Source organism: Ranitomeya variabilis, chromosome 1 (genome assembly GCF_051348905.1).
Source record: "Ranitomeya variabilis isolate aRanVar5 chromosome 1, aRanVar5.hap1, whole genome shotgun sequence".
Classification (NCBI taxonomy): Eukaryota; Metazoa; Chordata; class Amphibia; order Anura; family Dendrobatidae; genus Ranitomeya; species Ranitomeya variabilis.
Window position 1 is genome coordinate 1091906865 of NC_135232.1, and position 23490 is coordinate 1091930354.

Sequence of the window (23490 nt, forward strand, 5' to 3'; positions counted from 1 at the left end):
ATATCTATCATCCATCTATCCACCTATCCATCCATGCATCTACTCATTCATACATATTGTGACCAAGAGCAGATACCACCAACTCTTTCAAAGTCCCTCTCGGGTACTATGTCACCAGGATAACTCCAAATAGAAATTAACACAAGAAAACGGAGTGGAAACGTCCACAACATCATTAAATAAAAATATGTAGAATTTTATTGATTATATCTATGCAACAAACATCAATACAAAAATATCACAAAAATATCACAAATCTGCATATTAGTGCTGTATGCACTATGCACTTATCAGAGAACAATAAGGAGGAGACATGACGGTAAACCAGATCGAGGGGGGGACATAACGATACATCCTTATGGTATAAGCATGAACCCATATCACATCAGTAGGAGATCCCATAGATCCTCAGTGCAATGAGTTAGTACTCAGGCATAGCCATATCCAAAGAATCTCATAATTCCAGCGGCACATGCTTACCCATTAGAGAACATCAAGGGATCGCCCCCACCTCTCACGGCACCCCCGGACACGCATTTCGCGTTCTAGCTTTTTCAACAGGGTCTCTTGGCTGCACAAATGGTTTCATGATCTCCGAGTACAGAATCTAACAGGAACAAAAATCTCTTGCTTAAAAACTCCAAATCTAACAAATAACCAACTTTTACTATAGAATAAAAATATTATCATATAGCAAGAAGAAAATTATAGTTATAAATTTCATATATTTTATATCTATCATCCATCTATCCACCTATCCATCCATGCATCTACTCATTCTTACTTTCATTCACCCTCCCATCCATCCATATACTCATCCATCCATCAATCCATTTACGCATCCATCCATTCCATTTACCCATCAATCTATCCATCCACCCACCCATCCAACCATATACTCATCCATCTATCCATCTATCTACTCATCCTTCTATCCACCAATCCATCACTCCATCCATCCATATTCTCATCCATCAATATACTCATCCATCTATCCACCCACCAAGCAGTTCTTCTTTGTTTGATGGCTTGTAACTATCCATCTTACTCTTGATTACATTCCAGAGGTTTTCAGTGGGGTTCAGGTCTGGAGATTGGGCTGCCCATGACCAGGATTTGATGTGGAGGTCCTTCATTCACGCCTTGAGTGACCTAGCTGTGTGGCATGGTGCATTGTCCTGCTGGAAAAAACAGTCCTCAGAGTTGGGGAACATTGCCTGAGCAGAAGGAATCAACTGTTTTTTCAGGATAAACTTGTATGCGGCTTGATTCATGCGTCCTTTGCAAAGAACAACCTGCCCAATCCCAGCCTTGCTGAAGCATCCCCAGATCATCACCGAAACTCCACCATATTTCACAGTGGGTGCAAGACACTGTTGCTTGTACGCCTCTCCAAGTCTCCTAACCATTAGATGACCAGGAGCTGGGCAAAGCTGAAAATTAGACTCATCAGAGAAGATTACCTTACTCCAGTCCTCTATGGTCCAATCCTTATGGTCTTTGGCAAACTTCAGCCTGGCTCTCATTTGCTTCTCATTGATGAAAGGCTTTTTTCTAGCTTTACATGATGGTATGGGACAAGGGACAATCTATTGAGGTGAGGGAGTGCAATAGTGATGAATTGAGGGCGTGGGACGGGGTATGGTGAATGACGATGTATTGAGGTGGGGGAGCGCAATAATGATGAATTGTTGCTGAAGAACAGGCCAAAGTGAATGACGATGTATTGAGGTAAGAAAGCGCAATAATGATGAATTGAAGGGTGGGAACGGGGGACAGAAAATGATTAATTGAAGGTTAATAAGTTAGAGTAGGGCCAGGCCAAGAGTCTACCTTGTCAGGGCCCCATATGGGTAAAATTTTCGGGCCCCCTTGAACCTTCCACAGTCCTACCACCCTCTCTTGGAAAACGCCACTTCTGCACCCCATCCTCACCAATCACACATTGTCAGTTCCCATCGAACACCAGATCACATACATAGCTAACACGTAAGCTTCATATGCAATATTTTTCGTACTCTGATTTAATGACATATCTATTTTTAATGAATTAAGTTTTAACCCCTGTCCGACCTTAGCCATATCCATATGTACAGGTGGCCTGGTACTTACCAACCTGGGATCTATGGATACATCCAGGCGATTTTGAGATCATAGATGTGTGCAATTTTTTTCCTGGGATCACTCGGTCCGAGGTAAAAAAAATCGGACATTTACACAGTCCCATAGAATAACGTGAGGACAAGTGATATCTGTCAAAACCACAGATAGCACTCGTCCAATTCATACGGTTGTGTGCATGAGACATAATAATTAACCTCTTCAACAAAAAAAATCATGTATCAGAACATGTAGAAAATATACAGTATATGTGCAAGAATTCTGGAGCAATTTGTGCCAAAAAACCTGTCTTTTATCACTTGCATTGTATTTATTAACATTTATCATCCCAGCAGAGGATGGCTGTGTTATTGAGCCATCCTCTGCCTCTAACAACCACTAGCTGATCTTTTCCTGCTGCTGTTAATGTTGCCGTCAATCTCTGACTGGCATTTGTGCAGCAAGGAGCCCATTGGCCTCCACTTGTGATACAATTGTGGGTAATGATGGTTTCCCATGGCATCTGGGGGTCTGCCGACGACAGGTCCAACTCCCCTAAGGATGCTAAAAAAAATACAGGAGAAAGTTAAAAAAATGTTTTTTAAAAAAGTTTTTAAAAAAAGTAAAACAAAAATTTGAATCACTCCTCTTTCCCTCCATTAAAAATAAAGATATAAAAAAACATACAGTATCTAGGATCACTGTGACTTTAAAAGTCCGATGTATCAAAACATCAAAAAAGTGTTTAAAAACTGAAGAAAGAGAACGGGAAGAAAAAATATCAAAATGCCATAATTGCAGTTTTTGGTCAACTCAACTCCCAAAAAATTGCAAGAACCTATCGAAATTATATCAATAAAACCAATAACTCACCACTCAAAATAAAACCATTTGTCACACAGCTCCATCAAAAGCAAAATCTAAGTGTTACATTGTTGGAAAGTGGCAAAACAAGCAAAATCTTTTGTTTTTCTATTTTTTTTTACAGATTTTCTAAATTGTTTACAATTAATTAAAAAAGAAAATATGCAAGTTTGTTATCACCAGAATTGTACAAACTTGGAAAATCATAATTCCAGATCATTTTTATAATACATTGAATGCTATATGAAACAAACTCAAAAAGCAGTAGCAGAATTGCAGTTGTTTGGAATCACACCTTGCAATTTTTTGCTTGGTTTCCAGTATATCACATGGTAGAAAGAATACTACCAGGACTGGGAGAAACCGGCATGAAGAGGTGAAAAGATGCAAAATTTAGACGCAAAGAGGAGATTTTTTTAAAGCTTTTTTTCTCAGTATTCTGATGTGAAAGCTTTGGATTTTTAAACCTCTTTTTTTGCAAATTTTGCCGTCCAAAATTCTTGTATAACTGCTCCGTGCTTGTTGTTTGTTGTTTTGTCTCCACTTTCAGAAAGGCATTCCATGTTAAATTTGAAATATTATTGACAAATTTGATAAGAATTTTCTAGAACTTGCTTTTTATTAGTCACTTTATCAAAGCGGGTGCCAAAATGAATAGCACTAGAATTAACATGCATGGTATGATGAATATGTCACAAAATCATTCGCAAGAAAAGGATAATACCAGTCAAGAAAATGATACAAAATCATCTCATCATAATAATTTTCCTCTAGACAGTCAAAAGATTCACCAGATTTCTCACACAGAGGGAGCCACTATGATAAATGTGGCACAATGTAACGCTGTCTAGTCTATGTTCACACTAAGAATTGGACAGGATTGATACATTTCCCCCGTATGTGGGCATAGAAATCCCATGTACTTATAACATTCATTTATAAATCTAGTTTTTCTTTCACAAGAATTTGATAAGAAAGAGTAATGAATATTTCCCCAATCAGCCTAAAAATAGCAGCCAACAGCTGCCCCACAAAAGGCACATCTATTAGATGCAACAATTCTGGTGCTTTGCCCGGCTCTTCCCACTTGTCTTGTTGTGGTGGCAAGTGGGGTAACATTTGCGGGGTTGATGTCAGCTTTGTAAAGTCAGCTGACATCAAGCCCAGGGGTTAGTAATGGAAAGACATCTATAAGACATCCCCATTACTAACCCCATTATCATATGTAAGAAAGACACACACACAGCAAAAAGTTATTTAAATGAAATAAACATACAGAAAAACTCCTTTATTTTAAATAAACACTTCCCACCCTCATTTACCCATTTATAAATGTAAATTAGAAAATAATAAAACACCATACTCCTCACCTGTACAACATCAATCCATTTGTCCAACAAAGAGGCCTACTCTGCTACATCTGGAGTGCATGGCTGAGTGTCAACATGATGCGACCACTCAGCCGTGAACCTAGCAGACACTGAGCTGAGCCCGAGTACTGTTGGCCGTGACCGGTGGTAACGTCAATGACATCACCGCAGGTCACTAATGCTGCGCTCTCAGGCTCAGCTCAGTGTCTCCTAGAGTCACAGCTGAGCGGTTGCATCATGCCACTGCTCAGCCATGCAATCCAGATGTAGCAGAGTTGACCTTTTCGTTAGACAAATGGATTGTCGGAGGACAGGTGAGGAATATGGTGTTCTATTATTTTACAGTAATAAATGGGTAAAAGAGGTTGGGGACTGTATTTCAAATAAAGGATTTTTATGTGTATTTTGTTTAATTAAAGGACTTTTTCATGAGTGTCTCTTTATTTAATATTCATAACCGGGTTAGCCATTACTAACCCCTGGGCTTGATGTCAGCTGACATTACAAAGCTGACATCAAGCCCCCAAATATTACCCCACTTGGCACCACACCAGGGCAAGTGGGAAGAGCTGGGCAAAGTTCCAGAAAATCGCTGCAGGCTGCAATTTTTAGGCTGGGAAGGGCCAATATCCATAGGTCCTTCCCAGTTTGAGAATATCAGACCCCAGCTGTCTGATTTAGCTTGGCTGGTTATCAAAAAATGAGGGGACTCCACACAATTTTTTTCATTATTTATTTAAGTCAGATTTTTCTCTTTATATGTATATTTTTGAGTAAAATGTAAATTGTTCTTTTATTCTATAAACTACTGACAGCATGTCTCTGAAGTTCCAAGCAATAAATTTTGTATTTATTTTCTGAAAATGAGAAATGGTCAAAATAATAAAAAATGCATTGCTTGCAGACCTCAAATAATGCAAAAAAATTAAGTTCATAATCATTTAGAAACAACAATACTAATGTTTTAACTCAGGAAGAGTTCAGAAATCAATATTTTGTGAAATAACCATGATTTTTAATCACAGCTTTCATGCGTCTTGGCATGCTTTCCACCAGTCTTTCCCACTGCTTTTGGGTGACCTTATGCCACTCCCGGTACAAAAATTTAAACAGTTATTCTTTGTTTGATGGCTTGTGACTATCCATCTTCCTCTTGATTACATTCCAGAGGTTTTCAGGTCTGGAGATTGGGCTGGCCATGACAGGGATTTGATGTGGTGGTCCTTCATCCACACCTTGATTGACCTAGCTGTGTGGCATGGTGCATTGTCCTGCTGAAAAAAAAGTCCTCAGAGTTGGGGAACATTGCCTGAGCAGAAGGAATCAACTGTTTTTCCAGGATAACCTTGTATGCAGATTGATACATACGTCCTTTGCAAAGATTATCCTGCCCAATTCCAGCCTTGCTGAAGCATCCACAGATCATCACCGATCCTCCACCAAATTTCACAGTGGGTGCAAGACACTGTGGCTTGTATGCCTCTCCAGGTCTCCGTCTAACCATTAGATGACCAGATGTTGGGCAAAGCTGAAAATTAGACTCATCAGAGAAGATTACTTTACTCCAGTCCTCTATAGTCCAATCCTTATGGTCTTTGGCAAACTTCAGCCTGGTTCTCCTTTGCTTCTCATTAATGAAAGGCTTTTTTCTAGCTTTACATGACTTGAGTCCTGCCTCTAGGAGTCTGTTACAAACTGTTCTTGCCGTGCGCTTCACCCCAGCTGCCATTTGCCATTCCTTTTGTAGGTGACTTGATGTTACCCTGTGGTTGCTGAGTGACATTCGAATAAGATGACGGTCATCCCGATCAGTGGAGAGTGGTTTTCACTCTCTGCCAGTCTGAAGCTTTGTTGTCCCCAATGTCTTCTGCTTGACCTTGTTGTAATGGATTGTCGTCTTAGAAATTTTAAGGATGGAGGCAACATGATGCATACTGTGTCCCTCTGCTAGCAAAGACAGAATTGAGCCTTTTTTTTCCCTCACTCAAGACTCTTCTTTTTAACTCCTTTGGCATGGTTAAACATTTTTTTTTATTCCTATTGCTTTTGGGATATTGCAAGCACCTGTTTTTCCATCCAGCTTGTCCTATTGCAAGAGGATTGTGAACACCACAGCAGGTTTTTTTTTAATACTTTCCTTCATTAATTAAGATTTGGTTCAGGTGATCACCTAATCAGAAGCACATTCAGTAAAATGAGGTGTCCTCTGGTTGGAATTCAACTGACACTGGAATGGAATGGCTGTCAGACATGTAGAGAAGCTGATTTTTATAAATCTGTGCAGTGGTCTCTTAATTTTTGCCAGAGCTGTATGTAGGGGGAGCGTTTCTTTGAGAAAACCCTGTTAGTGATGCACATTGCATCACTAAAAACACAGTGTGGGCAGTTTAAAACCCAAAAACAACATGACCGGTTCACTTTAAGGTCAGAATAAAGTTGGAATAGCATAGAAAAATAAAATCATGTTCACCTGTGTTGCATGGAGTATCTGCTGGCCAGAAGAACAAGGTTGAGGCAAAAATGGTCAAACTAGCTTCGACCGTAACTGAAGAGACAGAACCAGGGACAGAGTTAGGAGATAAACTGTAGTCAGGAGAATATCCGTGGTCAGGTATCATAAAAAGATAGATTAAATGAATCAAGGCCAGAATCTGGTTGGATTTACGGAGAAATTTGAAGGTGGTCCACAAGTTAGGCTCAGGATCAGGAACAGAACACCAAAGCAGCATACCAGCAATATAGGCAAGCAACAATACAATAACTGGCAAATTTCAGTTGGGAGTTTAAATAAAGTGGGGTGCTGCCCCATGGTTCACAGCAGGTAAAGGATTAAACCTGCTTAATAGCTCAACAGCACACACCTTCTCCCTGTTTAGACAGGACCACAAGTTATAGTGACAGCACTATTTTTAGCTGGAGAGCATCTGTGCCACCCAGTGATATTAGCAATTTCGCCTCCTGCATCATGAGTGCCACCCAAAAAGTGAATGCGGCCAGGCCTAGTGAAAGAGATAGATGTCTCTGCGGCAGATCCAGATAAGGATTTAATAGTTGCCAATGTGGTTGTAGATTTTAAAATCACAAACATATTAAATAGAGTGCCTTGAAAAAGTATTCACACCCAATGAACTTTTCCACTGTTTTTCATGTTACATCTACAAACATAAATGTATTTTATTGGGATTTTCTGTGATATACCAATGCAAAGTAGCAACTATTTGTGAAGTGTAAAGGAAATGATAGATGGTTTTCTAATTATTTTAAAAATATAAATCTGAAATTTGTGATGTGCATTTATATTCAGCCCCCCTAATTCAATACTTTATAGTGCTATCTATTCTACTTTGCACACTTGCTCTAGCTCAGCGAGATTGGATGGAGGCATCTGTGAACAGCAATTTTTGAGTCTTGCCATAGTGTCTCAATGAGATTTAGGTGTGGACTGTGACTGGGTGATTCACACACATGAATATGTTTTGATCTCAACCATCCATTGCAGCTCTGGCAGTATGTTAAGGGTCATTATCTTGCTGGAAGGAGAACCTATGCTCCTGTTTCAGGTCTTTTGCAACCACTCAGATTTTCATCCCTGATTGCCATGTATGTAGCTCCATCCATCTTCCTGTCAACTCTGGCCAGCTTCCCGGTCCCTGCTGAAGAAAAGCATTCCACCATGTTTGACAGTGGGGATGCTATTTTCAGGATGATATGCAATGTTAGCTTTCCGCCACACATAGCATTTTTCATTTAGCCCCAAAAGTTCTACTTTGATCTCATCTGGCCAGAGCCTCTTCTTCCACATGCTAGCTGTATCACCTACATGGCTTTTTGCAAAGTGCAAACAGAATTTAATATGGCTTGGTTTCAAAAATGACTTTCTTCTTGACACTCTTTCAAATAGGCTTGATTTGTGGAGTAAATGACTAATAGTTGTCCTGTGGACAGATTCTCCTTCCTGGACTGTAGATCTCTGCATCTTCTACAGAGTGACCATGGGCCTCTTGGCTGCTTCTCTAATTAGTGCTCTCCTTGCTTGAGATGTCAATCTAAGTGGACAGCCATGTCTTGGTAGATTTGCAGTTGTACCATACTCCTTCCATTTTTTGATGATGGATTGAACACTGCTCCGTGAGATGTTTAGAGCTTGGGCTATTGTTTTATAACTTAACCCTGCTTTATTCTTCTCCACAACTTTATCCCTGACCTGTCTGGTGTGTTCCTTGGTTTTCATGATGCTTAACTCCTAATGTTCACAAACAAACCTCTGAGGCCTTCACAGAACTGTAGTTATACTGAGAATAAATTACTGAATTTACTAATTATGTGACTTCTGGAGGCAATTGGTCACTCCGGATTTTATTTAGGGGTATCAAACTACTCAAACTATAAATGAACATCATAATTTTCAGATTTATATTTTTAAAATAATTAGAAAACTGTGTATCATTTTCTTTACACTTTACAAATACTTGCTACTTTATCACATAAAGTCCCAATAAAATACATTTAAGATGGTGGGTGTAACGTGAAAAAAAATGTGGAAAAGTTCACATGGTCTGAACAATTTTTCAAGGCGCTGTATCTCCTTGTGATATGGATGCATTTACCGCTGCATATTATTCCACTCATGATCAGAAACCCTATGACAATGAGATCCTAGTTGAGATCTATCAGAGCTCTCTATGTTAACAAAATTAGATTTAAAGACTCAATGCTTTGTATATTACCTCCTGCAATGAACAAATAACGTGAAAAGCTGGGCATGCTGACATGTTGTCCTGTTTAAAGGAAGGAAATGTGACTCAACAACAGCGAGCACTGCACTGAGAGACGCTGAGGAGGAAGTACAGATTTCCCATGCTGTTTCCTAAAGATACTGTACACCTCCGTTCATTCCCTCTATGTGTTTGTTATCAAACGGCGGTTGACAAGTGGGAAAAAAAAATGTCTCTGCTGGAACACATAGGCGACATTACTTTTTTCAAAATGCAATGACATTCGCAGTAGGAACACAACAATACCAACCACACTTCTGCATATTAGGATCCATATGACTGCTTATATTTCACAGGCTACAGCTTTACTTCTCTAAATTTCCAGTGTTTCCATCTCAGCGGGTCAGAGATATATGTAAAGGACGAGGGTGTAAAAAAAATAAACATTTGTGAGACATTAAAGTGTACTCTATTTCTTCGTCCCCAACAAGCGTAAACTGTTTTTGGTGCACCTACCCAAATAATATGCTTAGGATTTGTACCAAGTCTCCTACCCTATAGAAATTTTTTTTTCAGTGAGTGCTTCCTCTTCAACAGCATTCTTTGAGCACTATATGTGCTAAAATTACCTTTCCATCCCAGGGTGCACTGCTCCAACTACTGTCCAGTGGCCTGTCTGCACCGAACTGAAAGCCCACCTCTCTATTATTCATGTATGCAGTTTGACAGACAGGAGAGAAGGAGCAGACAAAGCCCCGCCCCCAATTCATGTAATTGCTCTTGGTGTCCCTGCTGCTGAAGAAGGATTATGCCTGACAACAGGCAGTGGGCTGCAAGTTAGAAAGAAGGGAGACGCCTAGTTGCCAGGGTTTCTTTTTCGGCAGTAAGACAACATAATTTTTAACTCATTTGCAGATTATATGGCTAATGAGATCAAGTTATCTTTAACTAAAATCAAGATGAAAATGGTCATATAACAAATTCCTATTGTTGGCTGTCCATGATCTTTTGATAAGCTGTCCCGAAAAAATGTAAAAAAAAAAAAAAATCAATTTCGCAACTCTGAACAGTGGACCTCCGTCTTTTCATTCAGAATTATATTTTTTCGGCTTATGAAACTGGGTTTCTTAAAGCCAAAAAGGTCTGTAGCTCATTGGTAGTAATGGTGGTCACTGAACCAATTATATTCTCGTCTATAATAAAATCTAAGGGTTCAATTAAAAAGTCAGTTTTACTAATTTTGTCCAAATTGTCCAGCCGAAAAACACAATAAATTCATCACAGTGATTCAAGCTGAATGATAAACTTGGTGTATCCTTTCACATCACTTCTTGGTTAACTTAAAGGGGTTGCTCAGGCTTGAGGTTCTAGTCTGCATGTGTGCATTGTCAGGATTCTCCGGACAGCAGGCAAGTTATCGCAAGTGTGCGATTTGCATACATGCGGTCACATGCCGACTAGACATAAGTGGCCTCGTACAATACAAGTGAATTTAGTGAAGCTAAACACGTCTAGTCGGAATGTGGCCAGGAGAATGCAAATCACATGAATGCCAGTATCCGCAAATCCTGAGAGTGCACACTTTGCGCGCTGTCAGAATTCACAAAGTCTGCGGTCATGTAAATTAACTACAGAATTGAGCCCCAAGCCAGGAGAACCCCTTTAATCTGTGCCACTCTTTGCACATTTGGCTGATGTTGAGCAATTGAGCCATGTCTCATTTTCCTTAAAGACTCACTTTAGTTGTATGAGCCACAAAAAGTGTATAAGACACATAATAAATAGGTGCAAAATTGGATGCAAATATTTGCTACAAAATGTACTAAATATTGGCATGTTTGTTACCAAAGTCAAGATACACTCACAATAGTTTATCCATTGTACATTTTGGGGGACATTTAATAATTTCTTAAGATGGGAACAAACTTTAATTATCCACAGATATTTGATAATTTTCAGGGAATCCACAGAGAAAGCCAAAGAACGTACTTATCCTGGCAGACAATGAATGGAGCGGCCACTGCTCCATTCAGAGGGTTCTCAGGAGAGCCCGGTTCTGGAGATTGCTGGGGGTCCTTGCTGGGTCAGACCCCCACTGATCAGCAAATTATTTGCAATCCTATCGACAAGTGATGACTTCTAAAGATGGATATCGGCCATGCCGCCTCCTATATCTAGAGCAATTGCCAAATAATACTGCCTTTTTTACACCGCTATGTGTGTGTTTTAGTTGTTTTTGCTCGCAGTGTAGGATATATTCTAAGTATAATCTTATCCTTCAAATACAATATACAGCCCAGGAATTGTCCTTCCTTCGCTTTTTTAACAAAACATACTCTTTGCATTCTCTTTGAATTTAGAAGCCATTCCATAATGTAATATTGCAGGTACAAGCGCTGTGCCGCAGATAATCTATTCCAGGGGGAACCTAAATGAGAAGAAGCAGTGAAAAACTCGCGTTTTTATAGTGCAATATATCCATATGGGAAAACTAATGTGGCTATTGGAAATGTTATGTAAGTACGGTGCGTCCAAAGCCACATTAGATTATAGAAAAGAGCTACAAATACAATAAATATAGAAGGCGAAAAGCATAGCAAAACCATAGCGGAGAAAGAAGGGAACACTCTGCAATCTGGTCAATACTCATGAGAACAGGAGGCAAGAGGCGGCGGGGTGTGATAAGATTGATGGATGGATAGATGGATGGATGGGTAGATGGTTGGATGGATAGGTAGATGGATGGGTGGATGGATGGGTAGATGGATTGATGAATGGATGGTTGGATTGATGGGTAGATGGATGGTTGGGTGGAAGGATGAGTAGATGGATGGATAGGTATATGGATGGATGGGTGGATGGATGGGTAGATGGTTGGGTAGATGGATGGTTGGGTAGATGGATATTTGGGTGGATGGATGGTTGGGTGGATGGATGGATAGGTAGATGGATGAGTAGATTGCTGGTTGGGTAGATGGATGAATGGGTAGATGGTTGGGTAGATGGATAGTTGGGTGGATGGATAGGTAGATGGATGGTTGGGTAGATGGATGATTGGGTGGATAGATGGGTAGATGGATAGGTAGGTGGTTGGGTAGATAGATGGATGGGTAGATGTTTGGGTAGATGGATGGATAGGTAGATGGTTGGTGTAGATGGATGGATGGGTGGATGGATTGATGGGTAGATGGATAGGTAGGTGGTTGGGTAGATGGATGAATGGGTGGATGGATGGATGGATGTATGGATGGGTAGATTGCTGGTTGGGTAGATGGATGGGTGGGTGGATGGATGGATGGGTAGAAGGATGGTTGTGTAGATAGTTGAGTAGATGGATGGTTGGGTGGATGGATGGATGGATAAATGGATGGGTAGATTGCTGGTTGGGTAGATGGATGGATGGGTAGATGGATGGTTGGGTAGATGGATGGTTGGGTGGATCGGTAGATGGTTGGGTAGATGGATGGTTGTGTATATGGGTAGATGGATGGTTGGGTAGATGGATGGTTGGGTGGGTGGATGGATGGGTAGATGGATAGGTAGGTGGTTGGGTAGATGGATGGATGGGTAGATGTTTGGGTAGATGGATGGATGGGTAAATGGTTGGGTAGATGGATGTATGGATGGGTAGGTGGATGGATAGGTAGATTCTAATCCTATCTACAGTATATATCTATCTGCAGGCACCATGTAATAGATCAGAAATAGATGAGCAGATTGTTATATAGTTTTGTGTCAAAAGATTCAGTATAACCTCTGTTGTATTTGTTTATAAATAGTGATGAGCGAGTATACTCGTTGCTCAGGTGATCTCCGAGTATTTGTTATTTCTCGGAGATATAGTTTGCATCCCCTCAGCTGCATGATTTATGTCTGCTGGACAGGCTGAATACATGTGGGAATTCCCTAACAAACAGGCATTCCTCAGAAGTATTCAGCCTGTCTAGTAGCTGTAAATCATGCAGCTGAGGTGATGAAAACTATATCTCCGAGCACTAACAAATACTCGGAGATCAACCGAGCAACGAGTATACTCGCTCATCACTATTTATAATGTGTCTCTGCTTCTTCTTCAGTCAAACAAGAAATCTGTCATTGGTAAGACCGCCCACTGGACACCTAAGCAGAGAAGGAGCAAAGACATAAATGAAAAAAAAATGCAAGTTATACTAAATCTTTTCTCCCAAAATGATAAATCGGTCTACTCACCTCCTTCTGCCCTATAATATGATGATTGCTGAGCAGATACTATTTTTAATGAGACAAGTCCCCTTTAATGAGTTGCAATATTTATTTGCACATACAGGAGTATTGCAATCCCTTATACTAGATGTATTTGTAGAGGAGTTTTTCTTAAAAATGTGTGAAAAATAATACTGTGCATATCTGTCCATTGAATTTGTTTTTAGTCCTGCTGTATTTTGCATGGCAGGGGTTTTGGTCCTTTTTGTATCTGGTACAATTAATTCCAGTGCTGGAAGACAATGTTTTTCTATTTCAAATAGTAGCAATACTATACTGGGGATTAATGCGCTGCCTTCTCAAGGCCTGGATATGCCATTACTGCCATCTAGTGGTCATACGCAGCAGCACCGCTCAGGTCTCAACAACTTAGGTCTCCAGTTATTTTTATTTTATAGTGTGCAAGTCCTCTTTCTCTCTGAAGAGGCAATTTGCTCATTTATTTTTACTAATTTTATGTAAATGTGCGGCAAGTATTTTGACTACATAGAATTTATGTGAAAATATATTGTACAATAAACAAAAATAGAAATGTAGTGGCCCGTGGACTGGTTCAGTAAGATATTTAAGTCTACTTATTTAGAAGGAACCTTTCACATTACCAGCGGAGTAATGACACCACAGCTGTGACAGGGCCCGGCTGGTCAGGGGCTCACCGATGCCAGTGGAAACTTCAACTGGATGTGCATCCTTGGACGCACCTCCAGCTGAAGTGTATTGTGGTGCACAGACCCATCAGGTCCATGTGCGACAATACACGCTGCCAGCCAATTACAGGCCAGGAGCTGACATCAGCATGCACGTGACTGGGTGCATGACCGTGACATCATGCGATACCATCACACACCGAAGTCAGCTACCGGCTTCACAAGGACGCCGCGTGAAGGTGAGTATTTCTTTATCTTTTTTATCAATGGCCATACTTGTACATGTATGACTATGGGCTGTGTATTATACTACATGGACAACTATAGGGTGCATTATACTTTATGGATTACTATGGGGTGCATTATAGTTTATGGATGACTATGGGGTGCATTATACTTTATGGATGACTGTGGGGTGCATTATACTTTATGGATGACTATGGGGTGCATTATACTATATGGATGACTATGGGGTGCATTATACTATATGGATGACTATGGGGTGCATTATACTATATGGATGACTATGAGGTGCATTATACTTTATGGATTACTATGGGGTGCATTATAGTTTATAGATGACTATGGGGTGCATTATACTATATGGATGACTATGGGGTGCATAATACTATATGGATGACTATGAGGTGCATTATACTTTATGGATTACTATGGGGTGCATTATAGTTTATAGATGACTATGGGGTGCATTATACTTTATGGATGACTATGGGGTGCATTATAGTTTATGGATGACTATGGGGTGCATTATACTTTATGGATGACTATGGGGTGCATTATACTTTATGGAATACTATGGGGTGCATTATACTTTATAGATGACTATGGGGTGCATTATACTTTATGGATGACTATGGGGTGCATTATACTTTATAGATGACTATGGGGTGCATTATACTTTATGGATGACTATGGGGTGCATTATAGTTTATAGATGACTATGGGGTGCATTATAGTTTATGGATGACTATGGGGTGCATTATACTTTATGGAATACTATGGGGTGCATTATAGTTTATAGATGACTATGGGGTGCATTATAGTTTATGGATGACTATGGGGTGCATTATACTATATGGATGACTATGGGGTGCATTATACTTTATAGATGACTATGGGGTGCATTATACTTTATGGATGACTATGGGGTGCATTATACTTTATGGATGACTATGGGGTGCATTATAGTTTATAGATGACTATGGGGTGCATTATAGTTTATGGATGACTATGGGGTGCATTATACTTTATGGAATACTATGGGGTGCATTATAGTTTATGGATGACTATGGGGTGCATTATACTATATGGATGACTATGGGGTGCATTATACTTTATAGATGACTATGGGGTGCATTATACTTTATGGATGACTATGGGGTGCATTATACTTTATAGATGACTATGGGGTGCATTATACTATATGGATGACTATGGGGTGCATTATAGTTTATAGATGACTATGGGGTGCATTATAGTTTATGGATGACTATGGGCGTGCATTATAATATATGGAAGACTGTGGGGTGCATTATACTTTATGGATGACTATGGGCGTGCATTATACTTTATGGATGATATGGGGTGCATTATACTTTATGGATGACTATGGGGTGCATTATACTTTATGGATGACTATGGGGTGCATTATAATATATGGAAGACTGTGGGGTGCATTATACTTTATGGATGACTATGGGGTGCATTATACTTTATGGATGATATGGGGTGCATTATACTTTATGGATGACTATGGGGTGCATTATACTTTATGGATGATATGGGGTGCATTATACTTTATGGATGATATGGGGTGCATTATACTTTATGGATGACTATGGGGTGCATTATACTTTATGGATGACTATGGGGTGCATTATAATATATGGAAGACTGTGGGGTGCATTATACTTTATGGATGACTATGGGGTGCATTATAGTTTATGGATGACTATGGGCGTGCATTTTAATATATGGAAGACTGTGGGGTGCATTATACTATATGGATGACTTATGCCGCTGCACACTATAGATGGTGTCTGAGCGGCAGATAACATGGAATCGAGCAAAAACTGATGAACAGATTCTATAGTTTTATGGGAAAAGATTCAGTATAACTTGTCATTTCAAATCTGTCCATTTTAAACTTAGGAGTCCGGTGGGCGGTCCTATCCATTCATAAATAAAAATCCCCCCACTGGTCACTAAAGCACAGAATGAGCAGGAAATGACATGATAAATTACAAGTAACACTAAATTGTTTTCTCTAACTATAGATCAAACTGGTGAGCAAATGTTTCTCTATAACCTGCAGCTTGGAGGCCAGACTACATCTTACATGATAGTTATAACACCGTAGTCGTGTTTTTCTAAAATGGATATTATAAGCATTCTTGTTTCATCTGCTCCCCCTAGTGGCGGCTGTAGGTAGCTGCTACTGGCAATCTCAGCTAGCAGAGAGAGTAGTTTTTTTTTAAACCCTCCCATCAGCGCAGATACCACTTTACATTTTTTTTTTTTTTTAATTTTTTCCTGACCTTTTAACCTTTTTTTTTTTTGAGAGTTGTCCACTGCTAATTTTTTTTTTTTTTTGCTTTAGCAATTTTGGGGACGATTTTCAATTAATAAAATGAACGAAATGCTAGCATTTGTTGAACGCTTAAAGTACCACTCCAGCGTTTTGTTTTCACCCCTTGAGTGGCTCTTTGAGCGTAATCCCCATGTCACTGTGTCTTCACTGTTTTTCGGCGCCATCTTGTGACAGTACCATCTGACTGTCCGGAAGTTAGGAGCTATGTCACACGCGCTCAATACAAGTCTTTAAGAGCCAGAACAAGGATTTCATAGACTTCTGTTGAAAAGTGACCTCTGTGCCGCTCCATGAAACACTGTCCTGTCAATTTCATAAGCGGTCCTGGGAAAACCCAGTGAGGGGCAGAGCTGGACTAGCCTCATCACCAGACCTTCAAAGTAGATTTTCTTTGAAACACCGGAGCATTTCAGTGAATATTATACCTGGCTGCAGTCATGCCGACGATTCATACTGCCCAAACTGTGGGACAAATTCCCTTTAACCACATCTGTCCTATAACTGGTGAGAAAATAGGACTTGTGAGAACTTCATCATATTTGGGGAAAAAGAAGCAAAATCAAAGCGTTAAAGGTTAAAATGAACTAAAATATTTCCATATACACTGTAATATATATGTATTTTTAAAAGAAAACCTGTCTCTTCTGTTTGTTTTAGAAACTAATTGTCTTCATGGATGACAATTTTGAAGCATCTTTTCTTAGATCTTTATTTTATGCCGATCCTCTGTTACTCTGTTAGTAGAAATGTTTCAGTTAATTGACAATTGGGTGTTACCTTTTGGGGGGTGTCCCTGCCCAATCTTATACTGTCCAATCAGTGCTGACATGTAGGAAAAACACCTCTATACGTGTAGAATAGTACCACCCAGTTGTCAATTTAATTATGAATAATCAAGAAGAATAACAGAGAAACGTAACAACACCGAGCAATAAAAATATGAAACTTCTTATTTCATTTACTAAAACTGATATTTCCTGAGAGCAGAATAGGACAAATTTAAGAAAGATATACTTTTAGGGAGCCTTACTAAACCACTGATTGTAATATCTTGAATTTGTGCTTTATTATAGTTGTGTGTAATACTGGAGCCAATGCAAGAATTAATGTCAAGACATAAAACCTATAACCTAAGTCCACGGGACTGTCTGAAAACCTGTTTATTTCAAAAATGGCAGCGAATGGTTGCACCACCAGGTGAGTACTATACTCTATATCCATCTACTATACAATACATACAGTACAGACCAAAAGTTTGGACACACCTTCTCATTTAAAGATTTTTCTGTATTTTCATGACTATGAAAATTGAAAATTCACACTGAAGGCATCAAAACTATGAATTAACACATGTGGAAATATATACTTAACAAAAAAGTGTGAAACAACTGAAAATATGTCTTATATTCTAGGTTCTTCAAAGTAGCCACCTTTTGCTTTGATGACTGCTTTGCACACTCTTGGCATTCTCTTGATGAGCTTCAAGAGGTAGTCACCGGAAATTGTCTTTCAACAATCTTGAAGGAGTTCCCAGAGATGCTTAGCACTTGTTGGCCCTTTTGCCTTCACTCTGCGGTCCAGCTCACCCCAAACCATCTCGATTGGGTTCAGGTCTGGTGACTGTGGAGGCCAGGTCATCTGGCGTAGCACCCCATCACTCTCCTTCTTGGTCTATAGCCCTTACACAGCCTGGAGGTGTGTTTGGGGTCATTGTGCTGTTGAAAAATTTATGATGGTCCAACTAAACGCAAACCGGATGGAATAGCATGCCGCTGCAAGATGCTGTGGTAGCCATGCTGGTTCAGTATGCCTTCACTTTTGAATAACTCCCCAACAGTGTCACCAGCAAAGCACCCCCACACCATCACACCTCCTCCTCCATGCTTCACGGTGGGAACCAGGCATGTAGAGTCCATCCGTTCACCATTTCTGCATCGCACAAAGACATGGAGGTTGGAACCAAAGATCTCAAATTTGGACTCATCAGATCAAAGCACAGATTTCCACTGGTCTAATGTCCATTCCTTGTGTTCTTTAGCCCAAAACAAGTCTCTTCTGCTTGTTGCCTGTCCTTAGCAGTGGTTTCCTAGCAGCTATTTTACCATGAAGGCCTGCTGCACAAAGTCTCCTCTTAACAGTTGTTGTAGAGATGTGTCTGCTGCTAGAACTCTGTGTGGCATTGACCTGGTCTCTAATCTGAGCTGCTGTTAACCTGTGATTTCTGAGACTGGTGACTCGGATAAACTTATCCTCAGAAGCAGAGGTGACTCTTGGTCTTCCTTTCCTGGGGCGGTCCTCATGTGAGCCAGTTTCTTTGTAGCGCTTGATGGTTTTTGCCACTGCACTTGGAGACACTTTCAAAGTTTTCCCAATTTTTCGGACTGAGTGACCTTCATTTCTTAACATAATGATGGCCACTCGTTTTTCTTTACTTAGCTGCTTTTTTCTTGCATAATACAAATTCTAACAGTCTATTCAGTAGGACTATCAGCTGTGTATCCACCAGACTTCTGTACAACACAACTGATGGTCCCAACACCATTTATAAGGCAAGAAATCCCACTTATTAAACCTGACAGGGCACACCTGTGAAGTGAAAACCATTCCCGGTGACTACCTCTTGAAGCTCATCAAGAGAATGCCAAGAGTGTGCAAAGCAGTCATCAAAGCAAAAGGTGGCTACTTTGAAGAACCTAGAATATAAGACATAATTTCAGTTGTTTCACACTTTTTTGTTACGTATATAATTCCACGTGTTAATTCATAGTTTTGATGCCTTCAATGTGAATGTACAATTTTCATAGTCATGAAAATACAGAAAAATCTTTAAATGAGAAGGTGTGTCCAAACTTTTGGTCTGTACTGTATATGTATATATACACTGTTCAGTGGCAGGGAGAATCATTTTTGGTCATAAAGACTAACCAATTTTGTTTTCAAAGAGCATATGCAATTCGTTATTGAAATGGCCTCTTCACAGAGGACGAGGACAGGGTCTCCAGTGCCGCCGTAAATTTTCATCATGATTGGGTTATCATGGAGGCTGAAGGCCCCCATAACGGACACAGACTGAGCTTCATAGGAGAACCACATTTTCCCTATATATATATTGCAATTCTATGATATTGCAGTATATAGTTTAAGCCATAAAATTATCGCAGGTCTAATACAAAGTAAAATTAAAAAAAAAATTAAAAAAAAATATAAAACAAGTTAAAATTATTACAAATTGAATCACTTCCTTTTCCTCTTTTAAAAATAAAGAAATTAAAAAAGAAAATAATTATTTGGTATCATCATGTCCCAAAAAGTACGATCTATCAAAATATAAAATTATTGAAATCATACATTAAGACAGCAAAAAAGTAATTTAAAATTGTGTACAGTGGAGGCGTATCAATAAAGACATCAGTTTTAGCCTTCACACAGTTCCACTGACCAAAAATTAAAAAATGATGGGACACACACATATACAAACACAGTACATTGTATAGGTTTGACTATTCCAGAAAACCTGGACAGGTTTGGTATTGCTGTAATCGTACTCACCTAGAAATTTGCGTTGTCAAACAATTTTTACAGGACAATGAATATCGTAAAAAAAAATCCCAAGAACAGTTGAGGAGGTTTTTTTTCACAATTTCACAGCGCTTGTAATTTTTGTCAGTAAATGATTATGGTAGAATGGTATCATTCCAATCTACAACTCGTCCTATAAAAAAATAAGCCCTACTACGGCTATCTCGACTGAAAAAAAAAAAAATGATGGCTCTTGGAACAAGGGGGGGGGGGAAAAAACCAAAAGCTCAAAAATTAAAAATTCCTGGTTCATTGAATAGTATCTGTTACCATGTGAAAAGTGTCCAGTTTTTGCTCCTATTTTATCACCATTGCTCCCCTAAGTATTGTAGTTTTTATTTATTTATTTTTTTAAATCTGCCATACAGTTTCCAGAGAGAGGGCTTTTTATTTAGTGTTTTTTTTTCCTTTGGTCTTTAAAGACACGCCCAGGAGGATCTTGTGAGTAACGCCCCTTTGTAAAAACCAGGAAAATTTGCACTAGATAAAAAGTCCCATATCTCTAGACCCGTATGATGGATTTTAAAAAAGAAAAAAGGAGAATACTCAGGGGAGCAGCGAGGATAAAATAAGATAAAAACCTGGTGACAAGTCCTATTTAATGGGTTAGAGTGTTTGTTACTTGACTAATGAATAGCCAAACCAAACAAAAATACCTCTATTTCTCTCTTAGTAAGATATCTTTATGGAGCTGTCCAAGGGGTTAGGTTTCTCCATGATGAGAGCACCATACTGGTGAAAGTGGACTTTTACGTCACTCAGTGCACCCCTGGGAAATGTAATCAGCGAAAAGCTTCTTAAAAGACTTCCAAAAAGACTAAGACTTAAAATTCAATGCTGGTTGGACATGGAAATAATGCAAGGTAGAGTTGGGGCCTCCATGCATTTCTACAGTCCCATATTGTCAGTATGACATGTCCAATCCCAGAGTAGAGATTGGTAAACTGATGGAAATGATCTTATATGAAATGGGTGAGGGGGTTCATATGTACCCCTATATCTCCCCGATGGCTCTCACGTCACTGTATGGATGTCACCTGGATAGATGATGCAGATGGTTCCTTTCATGATTAGCCGTCATTATCAATTCTTTATCATATGACCGCCATGTCTCCAAGCGATTAACTAATTTAGCTTTATTATTTGTGTCTCGCAGCAGAACCTACAAGACAGACGACCACCAAGAGGCGGAAAAGGAAAAATTCTAACAGCAGTACAGGAAACAACACAAACAGCACATACTCCAAGAAAAAAGCACCAGCCGCAAATCTCAACTTATCCAGTCAAGTACCTGTAAGCATCCTGTGGTTAATGCCAGTCTTGTATATTTGGATTGTGACTTTTCGCTAGAGGCATTGTCCAAAAAATCAGAAGTTCATGAGGTGATAGTATAAAACATAGGGCAAATAATCATGAATATCATTTAGTAACGGTCCACAAAAAAGAACACTGGGTGGCTATGCTTAGAGGATAATTGGGGTCCAACCCGAAATGTCATGAATTAAAGAAAAACACAGCTGAAACTGGGGCCCTTTTGGACTTGTACTTCCTGTCCTATCAAGAAGACTTTTCAGCAGGATTGTGATCAGCTGAGGTAGAATTATAATGACACAGCTGATAACATTACATTACTGGATTACATTACTGCAGGGGTGGGAAACCTTTTCTTCTAACAAGGACCATTTGGATAGTTGTCCCATCATTCGGGGGGCGTATAAAATTATCAACTTGAAATGTCTCTTAACTCATCCCTAATGTGATGGCTGGTGCTGCTTCCCTTTGGTGCAACATATGATGTTAGGTGATATTGATGAAGTTGCTACTCAACTATTCCAGATTTGCTTCAGTCTGGACATCACAGGAGACATTGGTGGAATATACAACACAGGAGACACTATGGGCATATATATCACAGGATATGGTAGGGGCATACACATCACAGGATATGGTAGGGGCATACACATCACAGGGGATGCTTGGGCATAGATACATCACAGCAGATGCTAGGGCATACACATCACAGGATGTGCTGGGGGCATATACATCATTTATGAGACACTGGGGCTGCAGAATATACATTAAACAGGAGACTCCTGGGCTGGGACATACACATCACATAGGAGACACTGGTGCCACAGGATATACAGCACATAGGAGATACTGGTGCTGCAGGATACACATAAGATAGGAGACACTGGGGCTGGGGGCATATAAATCGCAGGAGATGCTGAGCCATATACATCACAGGAGAAATTTGGGGCATACGCATCACAGGAGACGCTGGGGTATACACATCACAGGAGACGCTGGGGCATACACTTCACAGGAGACGCTGGGGCATACACATCACAGGAGACGCTGGGGCATACACATCACAGGAGACGCTGGGGCATACACATCACAGGAGACGCTGGGGCATACACATCACAGGAGATGCTGGGGCATACACATCACAGGAGACGCTGGGGCATGCACATCACAGGAGACGCTGGGGCATACACATCACAGGAGATGCTGGGGCATACACATCACAGGAGACGCTGGGGCATACACATCACAGGAGACGCTGGGGCATACACTTCACAGGAGACGCTGGGGCATACACATCACAGGAGACGCTGGGGCATACACATCACAGGAGATGCTGGGGCATACACATCACAGGAGACGCTGGGGCATACACATCACAGGAGACGCTGGGGCATACACATCACAGGAGATGCTGGGGCATACACATCACAGGAGACGCTGGGGCATGCACATCACAGGAGACGCTAGAGCATACACATCACAGGAGACGCTGGGGCATACACATCACAGGAGACGCTGGGGCATACACATCACAGGAGACGCTGGGGCATACACATCACAGGAGATGCTGGGGCATACACATCACAGGAGACAATGGGGCATGCACATCACAGGAGACGCTAGAGCATACACATCACAGGAGACGCTGGGGCATGCACATCACAGGAGACGCTGGGGCATACACATCACAGGAGACGCTGGGGCATGCACATCACAGGAGACGCTGGGGCATACACATCACAGGAGATGCTGGGGCATACACATCACAGGAGACGCTGGGGCATGCACATCACAGGAGACGCTGGGGCATGCACATCACAGGAGATGCTGGGGCATACACATCACAAGAGACGCTGGGGCATGCACATCACAGGAGACGCTGGGGCATACACATCACAGGAGATGCTGGGGCATACACATCACAGGGGACGCTGGGGCATACACATCACAGGGGACGCTGGGGCATACACATCACAGGAGATGCTGGGGCATACACATCACAGGAGACGCTGGGGCATGCACATCACAGGAGACGCTGGGGCATGCACATC

The 23490-nt window shown here is 40.5% G+C and overlaps 1 protein-coding gene across 4 annotated transcripts in view; it reads left to right on the plus strand.

Annotated features, from left to right (window-relative positions):
• The window catches only part of LDB2 (LIM domain binding 2), a 415373-nt gene that overhangs the window by 370981 nt on the left and 20902 nt on the right, over window positions 1–23490 (plus strand). For all 4 annotated transcript variants that reach the window (XM_077280012.1, XM_077280011.1, XM_077280010.1 and 1 more), the window contains exons 6-7: window positions 17623–17746; window positions 21285–21421. In XM_077280012.1, coding sequence (XP_077136127.1) covers window positions 17623–17746; window positions 21285–21421 — 261 coding nt within the window. The remainder of the gene's footprint in view (window positions 1–17622; window positions 17747–21284; window positions 21422–23490) is intronic.